This window comes from Ammodytes marinus (genome assembly GCF_949987685.1).
Source record: "Ammodytes marinus genome assembly, chromosome: 20".
Classification (NCBI taxonomy): Eukaryota; Metazoa; Chordata; class Actinopteri; order Uranoscopiformes; family Ammodytidae; genus Ammodytes; species Ammodytes marinus.
Window position 1 is genome coordinate 19161365 of NC_137224.1, and position 13916 is coordinate 19175280.

Sequence of the window (13916 nt, forward strand, 5' to 3'; positions counted from 1 at the left end):
ATCAACAATGTGACACCTTACAATGCGTCTCGGCACAAATATAGACTACACAAATACAACGATGGAGGTTGAGATGGTAAATCTGTGCTCCTGAGTTTAAGGCGCCGTCTGCCCGACAGAGGATGGAGAGAAAAGGCTTGGATGTGTGTGAAGCCAAGACACGGATCACTTAGTAAACCCCGATCGATTACACGATCACTTACCGTGAAGGTGCCGATCAGCTGTCACGGACACAAAGTGGCCCCACGGTTCTTCTCCTGAGCCTATGTGTGATTAAAGCCGCTGGAAGCTGCGTTGACATGTGCTCTCTGGATCAAGTGCGGGGATCCTGGTATGGATGCGGCACACACACTCAGCACAGGCAGGATGGAAAAGCAGCAAATGAAAAGGAGGCAGCAGAAGGGATAGGGTGGGGGTGGTGGGTGCTGGGGGGGTTACTCTGCTAAAAACAACAGCGGGCTTCACCACACCACAGTCCATTCTTTGTCCTCTTCGGCTGCACACGTTTCTGTTTTGAAAAAAATATAGCCTATATTTAATTTTTTTCTAGGATGATGAATAGAATGGGAGGCATATCTTCGATTTACCCATTGCTCAGTAGTGCGCATTAAGGTAGTGTGTATGCTGAATGTCCAAATTAGCCTATATTTCAAAGTGAAATCTTGACTATTCGTGTTAAATTACCTATTGGGTTTTTTCTTTTTACAGTCATATTCATGTTATTTCTTTCTAAACTTCGTAAAGCCACACACTTCACTTTCCCTTGCTATTTCTCGAGTTTAAGAATGCTTTTTTTATTATCATACAATGCTGTAAAGCAGTGTTTCCCTTTCAAATGAGATGCGTGTATTGTGCTAGCTAATTATTATTATGTGTCTGTCTGACAGCTTTGAAACCAATATTGTGCTGCCGTGCCACCCCCACACTCCCCCATTCCGCTTCCTGCCGTGACGTTGTTGATGACATCATTTAAGAGTAGTAAATGAAAACATTGTAGTAAATAGCACCTGCACCACACACAAACCGTGTAGTTTTGACGTTGTTTACATTAATGATGTAAGAAAATGAATAATAATTACCATACAAATGCTACCATGGGGCTATTGAGCAAGGCATTTCATCTCTAACTTGCAGTCTTTTTGTTAAAAAAATTGAAAAGAAAAGAAAAAAAAGATTGATATCAGAGCATTTTTATACATTACGTGTGAGGAGGGATTTAAACAAAGTCTACAAGATTATGTTTACTACTATGGTGTTGTTTTTTCTACGTTATGATAGATGGTATTATTGCTTTGCAGTGTTGCAATTAATGTTCCCTCTTTCTACTATGAGTGTGAACTGTGGTACAAATGGTTCCCAGGCCTTAATAGTCATTTTGGGAAGTTCCACTTGGTCTCAAAGAGCTCCAGTCATTCCTTCTGTAGACTGGATAAGAGACAAGAGTCTCATTATGGAGGGACAACAACATCCTCTATCACCATGATGTAAGGTGTAGAAATATGCAGCATAGAATGGTGTCCAAAGCGGAGCCTGCTTTTTATTTATTTAATTTTCCTGGACAAGTGCACTGTTCTGCAGACATATCTGAGCTGTTAAGAACATTATAATCAAGAGCAGTAGTTAGTTGTAATTCTTTGTGCATTCTTTCAGGTTTAGCCTGCAGAGATCGTGTGTGTGTGTGTGTGTATATGTACATGCATGTACACTGAGTTTTTTCACCAAAGAGGATGGATCATTATCAATGAACACATCTCTTCAAATACCAGTAACAAAGCCATAGACAGATTGCAGTCAAACCACTGGAGCTGATGTAAATAAATGAGATCTGTGAATTTTTATTTTACAACCCATTGGCATTTCTGTCAATACACAGAAAAGAGAATCTGGGAGAAAAAAATCAAACACACTTAAATGTACATGGAACCAGACACTTTACATACAGTGGGTAAGAGGAAGAGAGTGGTATACCTTCCCTTATTCTTCAAAACTGCATTTTGATCCACGTCTCATTTCTGATCTGATGTAATGCAATGACCCTCTCCACATGTTAAGGGTCTTGGAGTGAATTTCAGTCAATTATATCCAAAATCAGCTGACTTCGACATTCTGTCACCTTACTACAACGCTTCTGCAATGGTACTTGTAAGCTTGAGTTTACCATTACGTTCCCTTTGTTTCATTTCATTTTGTTGGGGTAAAAGTAACTTGTTTCCCTTAAAAAAAAAGGGCACTGAAAATATATGATGGACAAGGACACACAAGTCAATGTTTACTCTGTTCAACTATTTAGTAAAACGCACGCAAGATCTGACCCTTTGACAGGAAATATAAATAAATTAACAATGGGGGAAAAAAGCATATCAGGCATTTGACCTCGTTGGGAGCTGAATGTTGAGCAGGAGAGCAGTTTGAAGACGGTGCTAGAGATGGTGCCAGTGAAGAAAGGGCTTTGTTACAGTTTTCCTGCACAGTATTAAAGCATTATATGTCCGTCTGTATATTAGGAAATGTCTGTCATTGTTCTCTGCAAACCAATAGGTACTGGGATGGATATCATACAAATCATACATTGCTAAAATACTTGGCAATAAAAACTGATCTTCTCTAACTGTAAAGATATACAGCAATCAACATGATGTTCAATGTATCCTACAAGTTTCGCTATGTGAGCTCAATTTGGTTTAATGTATAATCGACGTAATCTCAATTTGCCTCGTGCACTTAAGTGATTACCAGAATGCCTTTCAACAATCCATATAAAATAGCTGTGTCAACTGGGTGCTGCTTTTAGAAGAAATTATGTATCTACTGTGCCTTGAACACACCAACTACATCATCTCCTCCTGGCCACTAGGGGGCAGACAGGCTAACTGAGGTATGTGAGAAAATGGATGAGTGAGTGTATGCATGCCCATGTTGACAGAGGTGCAACCTGAACAGTGTTTAGCTGTTTAGAGTGGAGTGTAAATAACACTGGGGCAGGTTGAATGACAATGGTAGACTAAAGGCTTATCATTGCCGTGCAGTAACCCTAAAGCCACAAGGTGAGTGTGATTTGGCTGGCCAGGCTCCAGTGTGTAGTGGTTTCCAGGCTGAACTGACCTGTTTGAACAGCTGCAAAAACACTGGCAGCACATCAGCTGCTAGCTCAATATGTCACTGACTGGGTCAGAGTTTAGTGTGTCAAAGTGGATGTGTGTGTATGTGTATCTCCCTTTTGTTGTTACAACAGACTCTGATATCTAAATTGGTTTATCCCTGTTTGACTTTGAAACATAGCAGCGTGTATGTAGTACCTGCAGACAAGTTGCTATTGTTCCATCACCAACATTAGCTTGGCAACATTTAACTCCTTCAACGCATACCGTCAATCTACTTCAGTCCAAAGTGTGCGCGAATGCAGATGATGGAACAATCGTGAACGGCATCTGCATTCTTCATGACCTCCCCCTATCCCCCCCCCCCTTTCCTGTGAAAATCCTTCTCCTCCACACGTTGCTCTGCTCACTGCAGCTCCTTCATCCTGTTGAGGGCGGAGCCGGCCTTGAACCATTCGATCTGCGTCTCGTTGAAGGTGTGGTTGAGCTGTAGGGTGTCCTCGCTGCCGTCGGCGTGCTTCAGGAGCGCAGAGAGAGGCTGTGGAGGAGAGGTTGTTCTCATTAGAAGATGCTTTTCATTTTAACAGCCGTAGAGAAGTGGAAGAGAAAAAACAAAGCAACTCCTCTTACGGTTCCTGGAGTCAAGGTCTTCAGTCCCTTGATGGTGATCTTGTCATCGTGGCGGATCTTGTCGTAGTCCGATGGCGTGTTGAAGGTGAGGGGCAGCATACCCTGCTTCTTCAGGTTGGTTTCTGAGGACAGGAGGGAGGCGCGTTGGTTCATTGACATGGTGGTAGGGAAAAAACGACATACGATTTCACAGTTCAGGTATAAAAACACCATTACTTTCATTTAGAAAAAAATAAAACATCAACAAAGTACCGTGAATTCTGGCGAAGCTCTTGACAATGATGGCTCTTCCTCCCAGATGCCTGGGCTCCAGGGCAGCGTGCTCTCTGCTAGAGCCCTCACCGTAGTTGTCGTCTCCTACCACCACCCAGGACACACCGTTGGCCTACAAACAACACAAATAACAAATTAGAATAACAAACAATTAATCGGTTATCAGAATTGGCCTACAGCCTGACGTTTTAAGAGGCAGTTAATTCACAAACAGCAAAATACAAGCCTTAATCATGGACACTGATGCAATGCAGTCACACACAATTCCTTTCATGGGTCAGTGAAAAACACAAGTAATGAGATAGTGGTGATTCTTTGAGGATGCATACATTCTAGCAGAAGAACAGGCTTGTATCCACATTTGAAATCTTAACAATGCTATATGGAAAGACTGTCAGAGCAAAGTATTGGGTGTTCATAGTCCTGTGCTCACCTTGTAGTGTCGGGCCACATCGGGCACTCCTCCGTACTCTCCTGTCATGTGGTTCTTGATGCTGTTGATGGCGTCGTTCTCGCTGTTGACTGCGCCGATCAGCATGTTGTTGGAGATGTTGTCCAGGTGACCGCGGAACTTCAGCCAAGGGCCAGCGGCACTGATGTGGTCTGTGGTGCACTTGCCCTTCACCTGAGAACAAGGAGGGGAAAAAAAGAAGTTGAAAAGGCACATTTTTATTGTTGACCCAGGCTCCAATGAGAATGTTGAAAGCCTCTGGAAACCTAGTCTAAAATAGTTCAAATCAATATATGATATCAAAGTTGGGTGTCTCAATAAGCTTTTACAAAAATCTGATGGGTAACAAATGTTCATAAATATCATGAAACTTTATCAAAAAATAAAAGTTTCTGTTGTAGATCGTTTGACAGGACTGTGTGGACGTATCAAACGGTCTCCATGGCAACAGTCTGTGTTTTTATAGTATGTTTGGGCAAAGAACTGCTATGATTGGTTCAAAATACTTATTGTGTAATAAGAACCAGGTCATAGCCGGCTTTATCTAAACCGAATTTCTGTAAAGTATATGAACATTTCTTTAAGTTGGAATAATCAATCTGCCTGACTCTTTTCAGATGCTTACTATCGTGCAACTAACTTCCCAAATGTCACAGTTAGAAGGATTTGAGTTTAAGAGGCTTTATTTATATAGCAAATATATTTTTTTAAACTGGTGCCATTTTAAAAAGAGCAGACCTTGATGAGGACGTCCAGGTTCTCCAGATCTCCACCGCTCCATCTGTCAAAGGGCTCCAGCAGCTGAAGCCGGTTGCTCTGGGGGCTGACGTCCACTGCCAGGCTGCTGCCCACAGCGGGAGGGTGCTGGTAGGTGTCCTGGCCCGGGTCAAAGTCCCTGGCTGGGAGCTCATCTCCGGTGGGGGGCACCAGCATGAACTTCTCTCCGTTGGAGGCCGTGAGGAAGTCCGTCTCTGGGTTGAAGCTTAATGAGCCGGCGATGGCCATGGCAGTGACAATCTGAGGGAAGATGAGGAGAAGGAAGGCATTCAGAGCGTTACAATCTAAATGGGTGTGTATGTTGGTAGTGGAGTATTACGGCCACTTCGAAAAATATTAGAACAAAGTCGTAATTTTACATCAGGAAAACATATTATCGGCAACCTATGAAACATTGGAGAAAGCAGTCTAATGGCTGCGTACTTGTAAACCACAGTTTGTCTCAGGTGTCAGGGCCGTGCCAAACACAGTAAACTGCAATTCATGATAACGTGCCGATTTGCCGAAATATTAAGTATTTCCTAATTTGTGAAAGAAGTAGGCTATAACTTCAGAAGATGATCCACATTCCTCATTTTAATGCAGGGAAAAGACTATATTTCTTCTCTAAACACACACGTCTAAAACACGTCTAAAACTAAGACTATTTTCTAATGAAAAATATGATGCAATTCCCGTAATATAACAATTTTTATTGCCGTGCAAAACGTTTTGGTCCCAGAAAGTGGACCTAATACTCTTGGGAAGTGTCAAACGTCCAGCTGTGTGGATTGCTTTACCTCGGGGGATGTAACAAAGGCGTGTGTCGCGGGGTTAGCGTCGTTCCTGGCCGTGAAGTTCCTGTTGAAGGAAGTGACGATTGTGTTCTTCTCTCCCTTCTTCACATCCTGCCTGGAAGCAGAAGCACACAATGTATGATCCTACACACAAGAACACAGAGGTGGATTTGAACTAGCCTGACACTACAGACCATGGCTTCACCTACCTGTCCCACTGTCCAATGCAGGGTCCACAAGCGTTAGCCATGACCACGCCTCCAACATCCTCCAGGATCTTTGACTACAGGAGGACACAGATACATTCGTCACATCACCGTGAGCCAAATTATTAGCATAAGGAAGGTGCGATCTTTATGGGCGCCAACACTCACATATCCATCTCTTTCGATGGTGGCACGAATCTGCTCGGAGCCGGGGGTGACTGTGAAGGCGGCTTTGCACTTCAGGCCTTTATCCAGAGCCTGTTTGGCCACGGAGGCAGCACGGCCCATGTCCTCGTAGCTGGAGTTGGTGCAGCTGCCGATCAGACCTGAAAAAGGGGCAAAGGAACCAGACCGGATCTCAAGAGAGAATATCGCTGATGGAGATGCAGTGATCCAATTTTTTTCTAATCCGATTCCTGGATTTTTATATCTACAGATACAAGAGCTGATTTTTCGAGTATTTTTGGTATGCCTGTTCCCAGCTCTTACCAACTTTAACCTCCAGCGGCCAGCCGTTCTTCTCAGCAACAGCACCCACTTCAGACACTGGGTGGGCCAGGTCGGGGGTGAAGGGTCCGTTGATGTGGGGCTTCAGCTGTAGAAAGACACAACACAGTCAGGGAACTGTTAAATGTGTACTCAAATGGTGAAGTGAACCTATCACTTTTCACACATAATTATGACTAATTGTAATGGTGCAATATGTTTTTAGATAAACATTTTATTGAGTTAAGTGAATCCTGCCCAGAAACCTTTGTTTCATGTCAACCCATCAATGTTTTTGTTGCATTTCTCTTTGAGCTGTCCACTTTAAAACCCAACATTTAATAAAACAGACAAACCTCATCCAGATTGATCTCGATGACCTGGTCGTACTCACAGCCCTCATCAGGAACCAGCATGTGTGAGTATTCATCAGCCAGGGAGGCGATCTCTGGAGGAACACAAGGGGGGAGTGTTGAGACACTAACAAGGCACCAAACTTTCACTTAAAACAAGACAGTGTTCCATGAAAACATAAAGTCACACACACACACACACACACACACACAGTTTACAATGATAAAACAGACACCTCTTTTAACTCCGTGATTTCTCTTTCTGCATTAGTTATTTTTTATGTCTTTATTTCGTTTGTTAAGAGGTGAAATGGTTTATCCAGAAAGGATGCAATAATCTATTATTTGCTATGTTTCTTTGATTAAATTCTGGATCTACTTGTGTTTCATTGGACAGAACAGATGGAAAATGATCTTGGCACAGATTCAAATTCCTGACATCTCTATCTAGTTTGTTTTTATAATTGCCTTGTCTTCCATTTTTTCTGTCAATATGCAAAGTGATCAAATACAAAATGTAAGAAGGGCAAAAGCCCTAAACATACGTCCACGTCCAGTCTTCTCCAGGTAGGTCTTCATGCGGTGGTTGTATGGGAAAACCGAGGTCGTGGCTCCAATCTCTGCTCCCATGTTACAAATAGTGGCCATTCCTGCACACAACAACAAATGAGTCGAGCAGCCGAGAACATGAATACAAAAATATATCCAAAGTCAGGATGAAAAAAGCGTATTTCTTTCTTTTATAAAACATACCAGTGCAGGAAATGGAGTCAACGCCTGGTCCAAAGTATTCTACGATGGCTCCAGTGCCTCCCTTCACTGTGAGGATGCCGGCCACCTTCAGGATCACATCCTTAGGAGACGTCCAGCCTGAGAGGGAGCCTGTCAGCTTCACGCCAATCACCTTCAAGGAAGAGACTGGTCAGTTAAACTGTGGTTTTAGAAAAACTGAAGAACATATGGTGACATTTAGGATCGGGCTGAAGGCAAATAAAAGGTTTCACAAAGACACATGCAACAGAATGTGTGCTAAACATTGCATTCCGCTAACCTTGGGGCACTTGAGCTCCCAGGGGATTCCAGCCATGACGTCCACAGCGTCCGCTCCTCCAACTCCGATGCAGATGGAACCAAGCCCCCCACCGTTTGGCGTGTGGGAATCTGTGCCAATCAGCATCACTCCGGGGTAGGCGTAGTTCTCCAGAATGATCTGTTTGGGTACAATATCTGAATGTTAGAGTGGTCAAATGACAGTGGCTTAACCGAGTGTCATTTCAAGGTGTTGCATCTAAACTTTGAGTAACAATACCTGGTGGATGATACCAGAGCCTGGTTTCCAGAAGCCGACTCCATACTTTGCCCCAGCGCTGGCCAGGAAGTTGTAGACTTCCTTGTTGACGTCCTAGGGAGGAGGAACCATGACGGCGACGCATGTCAACAAGTCATTGGAACATACGTAGTTTATAGAATAAGTCATGTAAACAAAGGAGATCTTTTACCTTTGCTCTGGCCAGATCTTTGGGTCCTCCAATCTGGGCCTCGATCAGATGGTCACAGTGGATGGTGGAGGGCACAGCCACCTTGGGCAGGCCGCTGCTGATGAACTGGAGCATGGCCATCTGGGCCGTAGCGTCCTGCATGGCCACGCGGTCGGGATGCAGACGCAGGTAGGTGGTTCCACGCTCGATGTCCTGGTTGTGGGGGTCATCCAGGTGACTGTACACGATCTTCTCTGAGAGGGTGAGAGGCCGGCTGAGTCTGGACGCAAGATAGAAAACAAAACGTTTATTTCTGTTAAGTCACGACAGGTACAATGCAAAAATAACCAATAAAATGATCTGGAAAAAAAAAGAACATGTTGTAAAGTGTAAAAATAAGAATACGGTGTTATAAATGGAGTCAATATTTTGCATTTTCCCTTTTGGTTTAAAGGTGGAGTCAGTGATTCTGGCAAAATAACTTTTAGTCAAAATCAGTGAATATCTCCTCATGATCTACCTGTCCGTACTGTGTGTGCGCTGGAAAATAAATCCAGTGTTAATTCAGAGCCTAGGCTCTGTAAAATGGTGTGTTGCTAACTACGATGGGCCACCTTTGTTTACATACCCTTAGTTTAAATACCCGTTTACAGAGCCTAGGCTGTTTATTAGTTATACCAGATTTGTTTTCAGCGCAGACAGTACGGACAGGTAGCAGACCATGAGGAGATAGCGACTGAATCTGAGAGACTGAATCGCTGACTTCATCTTTAAAGCAAAGGGTTTCCTTTCAAAATCAAGAAAAGTACATCTTCATTTAACATCAACTCATAATCATCTGTTTATTCCAGTCTAAGCCTGAGTCGTAATAACTAGGGAAAACAAGCAGTCACACTACAATACAACTATAATGGAAAACTGTGGTAAGGGCTGAGGAACAAACAGTAGATTACACATTCACTTAGATAAGGGAGTGTGGAAGACACATCCATTGGAAGCCAAAGTAAATATTGAGTGGATTAGGAGAACGCTGACCTTTTTTGCACGATGTCAAGGTTGGATTGGAGCTTTTCATAGTTGATGAAGGATGTGGGCTCAAAGCGGCTCATAGACACAGCCTTGGCTCTGTAAGCGGCTGACACATGCAGGCGACGCGCACCATGGCCCAGAGCCAGCTGGAGAAAAACAACCAAAACACAAGTATGAGTATTAACACAGAGCTGTGTACTAAACAGACCCTGCGAAATTGATTCAAATTTATTTAAGTGGACTAAACAAATAGATTAGCTGGCTGTCTAAAAAACTTCTCTTTTTACAAATCTTTGGGATAAATTCTTTACCGTTTTTAATGAGCAGATAGGAAAAAAGTTAATTGATGTAAACAAAATGCCTTCCATAATGGGAAGGTAGCATGTGAATTTAACACTGTTCTGGAGTCCACACTCAAGTGTCAGATATCAGTGTTACTGACCTTTGTAAATGGCCAGTGGCCACACATGTTAGAGAAGATTATTTTTGCAATTGTCTTAACGATGTGTGTGAGACTGGATTTACATGGTGACTTGATTGCAGTAAATAAGGTCACAAGAGGGAAAAAAAAGTGCAAAATCAACTTCCTGGTTCTTGACCACTGCTCAGGTGCCCATGAGCAAGGCACTTCATCAACAAAGGTCATTCCAGTGGAGCTGCTGAGTAATGACTCTGCATGCAGGCAGCTGTCTTAAGCCAATGACATGGCAAAGGGAGAAGCTGAACCTACAACCATCAACTAGCCAATTCACTTTTGCTGTCAAGGTGCTGATATGCTTTCAATGAATAAAGTAGCCAAATCAAGCGTTAATTCAGACTTCAATATCAGAGCTAATGAAGGGCTTGTCAATCTTTTAATATTTATTTTTTGCTTCAATTGGAGTTAACCATAACTTAGGTGTTTTTTAAGTAGCAATTGACAGATTTCCCAAGCCTACACATATATTGTTTATTATGTTATATACACAACATATCATATACACTATGTTAGAAGAAGGTGTTCAGATTATCCGTTTTATTCTTCTTCTACATCACCCAGCTGGACGCAGACGTGGACTAGAGCTCACGTTGGGTTCAGAATGATCTAAATCAGATATTAGGAGTTTACACACAGTCTGGTGGACCGTTATCTTAAGATCAGATGATATACAAATGTAATATTGGCAGGACACCGCTGTAATCAGACCAATGACACACAACAGCAAGCTCATTTCTAAACAAACTGTATACATTCCTTTATGTTGTAATTGTAGCTTTGCTGTGTTATTACTTATTATTCGCTATAATTAAACAAACATGTTTCTGTGATTTCCCTGGCTACTCGGCTGTGTGGCCGCAGGGAGATAACCTTGTGGTTAACCTTGCTATCAAACACCAAACTCCATTTTTTAAAAGTATCCCTAGCTTTATATATTGAAGGGATGAGAGTAAAGCTAGCTTGTTGTTGTGAACGGAGACATTATCCATGTTATATTAAGCCAGCTTAAACTAACTAACGTGTTGGTCGTTTCCCACAGTCAGGACACGATGACCTGACCTGACAGTGACCGCTTCACAGCCAAGTTATCCACAGTAGTCGCTCTCAGAGCTTTGGTTAAGTCAAGTAAACATTACAATGGGGTTATTAAACCTAGAATTGCAGGTGACATCCTTTACTGGCTTAAAAATATGCTAAAATAACCAATTTTTGCCTCTTACCTGGAGCCTGGCGACAGTGAGACAGTAGGTTGCCATTTTGTTCACTGACAAAGATGTGTCGGTCGGAGGTGACGTCACGTTATTTTATGCTTCGATCTCGCAGGTCCTGTAAGGACCACACGTTTCTACCATAGTTTGAATTTAATTTGCATTGTTTTGAAAATGTTATTTCAATACAATTGTATTTGTGTCGGTTTAATATCAATTGTACAACTAATAAAATATTAACTGAAAGCGTACCCGTGCGATATTGAACCCACTTTACCCATTTTAATATTTAATTAACTTTTATAAAACTGAAAGGATGAGGACAATTTTTATATTCCTATTTTTTGATTTGCAAATATCTACCGGTAATTCCAAATCTCCCACAGCAATTTGACTTAAGAAAATATTAAAATGTGTTTTTTGTCAAATACAACAACAAAAGTGTAGGTTGTACTCATGGTTGCAAGACAATCATTTTATTTTACTTTCTAAGTCTCTCTCTTTGGATACGCTAGGTGGCGGTAGTGCCGCTCCTCGTGCCAAGTTTTACGGGTCAAAGGTAGAAGTTGAACCAAAGCAGCAGCAGCAGCAGCGCTCGCCTTACGTTAGCCAACCATGGCTAAACATCATCCAGATCTGATCTTCTGCAGAAAACAAGCCGGTGTCGGTATGTTTCCACCTATTTCATTCCACACACACTTTATTTTTGTCGCAGCTTGATGTGTGTTTTGTCTGCTTTGCTTGAGATAACGTTAGCTGCTATGCTAACGGTCTGTGAATGGGTTTCATTGAAAGTATGGCAGCCATGGTGTTAGCTGAAAATGTCGCTATGACTAAACTAATGTTTCATTGTGTCAGAATATTTCTCCGGGATTTTAAATAATGGACTTACCTTTACGTTTGAGAAATTAACTTGTATTCGAGCTAATCTAGCAAAGCTAAAATGAGCCAGCGTGACAACATTCAATCACTCAAATGGCTTTTGTTTTCATTCCTCAGCTATCGGGAGACTTTGCGAAAAATGTAAGTATGACATTATTAAATTCATGCTTGTCATGAGGCTTCGTTCATTCTTTTGTATATGGCTTACCTTTGCATATAGGTCAATCTTTGACAGCAACTTTAGATCTGCATTAGCATTTAAATAGACAATATCTTGCCTTGACAATTGTTCTTCCCACTCCAAACCTCTATTAACCGTGTTGTACTTTGTATAGGAGACCCATAACCCTATGTGTTAACTACCCAGTTGTTGTTAAACCTTTAGCAATTTTACAAACGTCTCATTGTTGTTTTGTTATTACTGTACGGACATTTCAATTACAGATACATATATATGTGTTTGCTGTAATAATGACAGTTTCACATTATGGTGTGTAGCCATGTATGTCATTGACTTCTGATTGGTTCACACACTAAACTATCAGTCTATGCAAAAAATATCTTGATCAATCAGTAAAGAATATATTTGTGGCAACAACAACAACAACCGTACGTTGAAACAACCAAACAAAGCAGCACATTTGTTTTACATTGTGATATTTAGGTAGGATAAAGATGTATCTAGCGACTGCTGCTATGTCCCCAGTTCTCAAATGAATGCAGGTTAATTCTGTTCATTCCGTTGCTGTAGCTTTTTAACAATATGTTATGCTCTCCTCAAATACTAAATTCTCAAGTCTGTTTTCTCATCCGTTGTCTTTCCCTGCGCCTCCTCAGGTGATGGCAAGTGTGTCATTTGTGATTCCTATGTGAGGCCGTGCACGCTGGTGCGCATCTGTGACGAGTGTAACTACGGCTCCTATCAGGGACGCTGCGTCATCTGTGGAGGGCCCGGTGTGTCTGATGCCTACTACTGTAAGGAGTGCACCATCCAGGAGAAAGACGTGAGTGTCCTTTAGCATGCTCGACTTCAGCTAAATAAGAAAGAGGTTGTGTTCCGAATACTATATAGTATGTAGAAAAAAGATTTAGGATGTCCCGATTCTTGTGGCCAGATTTAGGATGGTTAGAAGTACCCGGATGTCCTACTTCATGCGGCCAAGATTGTTAGTGTTGAAAACTGCATCCTATATGGGCGATTCTGACCCACAATCCATTGCGCACGTGAAGCCTCCATGAAAACAAACGGGGATGCGACGGATATGAGAGCAAGAGGCAAGATCAAGGTGCAATGTTATGATGAAATAAGAGAGTAAAGTATGTCCCAATAGTATGCCTACTGCATCCTAACTAGATTATTTTTTATCATTGGATGTAGTATGTAGAATAGAAAAAAGAAAGAGTATGCGATTCGGAACGCAACCAGAGACTGTATTGGGAATGAACCCCGCCATATTGACGTATTGTGTTTTATATATTTTAGCTAAACCGAACCCTACTGCAAATACATCAAACTGTCCAGCTTCTTTTAGATTGAAAATGTTCCTCGTTCTTTCCTTTTTACAGCGTGATGGCTGTCCTAAAATCGTGAACCTGGGCAGCTCCAAAACAGATCTGTTTTACGAAAGGAAGAAGTATGGTTTCAAGAAGAGGTGAAGACGCCGCTGTGGCCCGGTCTTTGTGTTCATTTTTCAGCCTTTTCAGATTTTTGTTAAACTCAAGAAACATGTTTGATTTTTCAATAAAGCTTCTTTTATATTTCTGTTTTCCTTTCCTCTGTGACTCCACTCT

At 42.0% G+C, this 13916-nt stretch overlaps 2 protein-coding genes across 2 annotated transcripts; one reads left to right on the forward strand and one right to left on the reverse strand.

Annotated features, from left to right (window-relative positions):
* Positions 1-1806: 1806 nt before the first annotated feature.
* On the reverse strand, positions 1807-11309 carry aco2 (aconitase 2, mitochondrial). The gene is made up of 17 exons (XM_080048666.1): positions 11256-11309; positions 9564-9703; positions 8550-8808; positions 8360-8452; positions 8102-8260; positions 7804-7954; positions 7596-7700; positions 7054-7145; positions 6701-6806; positions 6380-6537; positions 6215-6288; positions 6009-6120; positions 5191-5469; positions 4435-4626; positions 3981-4113; positions 3729-3850; positions 1807-3636 (listed from the first exon to the last, which is right to left on the reverse strand). Exons 1-17 carry the CDS (start codon positions 11289-11291, stop codon positions 3505-3507), a joined length of 2343 nt encoding a protein of 780 aa, XP_079904792.1. The 5' UTR covers positions 11292-11309; the 3' UTR covers positions 1807-3504.
* A 477-nt stretch (positions 11310-11786) lies between these two features.
* Positions 11787-13883, forward strand: phf5a (PHD finger protein 5A). Its single transcript, XM_080049409.1, has 4 exons — positions 11787-11910; positions 12243-12266; positions 12963-13129; positions 13692-13883. Exons 1-4 carry the CDS (start codon positions 11859-11861, stop codon positions 13779-13781), a joined length of 333 nt encoding a protein of 110 aa, XP_079905535.1. The 5' UTR covers positions 11787-11858; the 3' UTR covers positions 13782-13883.
* The last annotated feature ends 33 nt before the right edge of the window (positions 13884-13916 follow it).

Excerpts from the sequence above, each read along its gene's own strand:
- phf5a (XM_080049409.1), top strand. The coding sequence starts at position 11,859 with ATGGCTAAACATCATCCAGATCTGATCTTCTGCAGAAAACAAGCCGGT. Across the intron at positions 11,911-12,242 it reads CAGAAAACAAGCCGGTGTCG|CTATCGGGAGACTTTGCGAA; the intron begins GTATGTTTCCAC and ends TTCATTCCTCAG. Across the intron at positions 13,130-13,691 it reads GCACCATCCAGGAGAAAGAC|CGTGATGGCTGTCCTAAAAT; the intron begins GTGAGTGTCCTT and ends TCCTTTTTACAG.
- aco2 (XM_080048666.1), bottom strand. The coding sequence starts at position 11,291 with ATGGCAACCTACTGTCTCACTGTCGCCAGGCTCCAG. Across the intron at positions 9,704-11,255 it reads TCACTGTCGCCAGGCTCCAG|CTGGCTCTGGGCCATGGTGC; the intron begins GTAAGAGGCAAA and ends GTTTTTCTCCAG. Across the intron at positions 4,114-4,434 it reads ATGTGGCCCGACACTACAAG|GCCAACGGTGTGTCCTGGGT; the intron begins GTGAGCACAGGA and ends TGTTGTTTGTAG.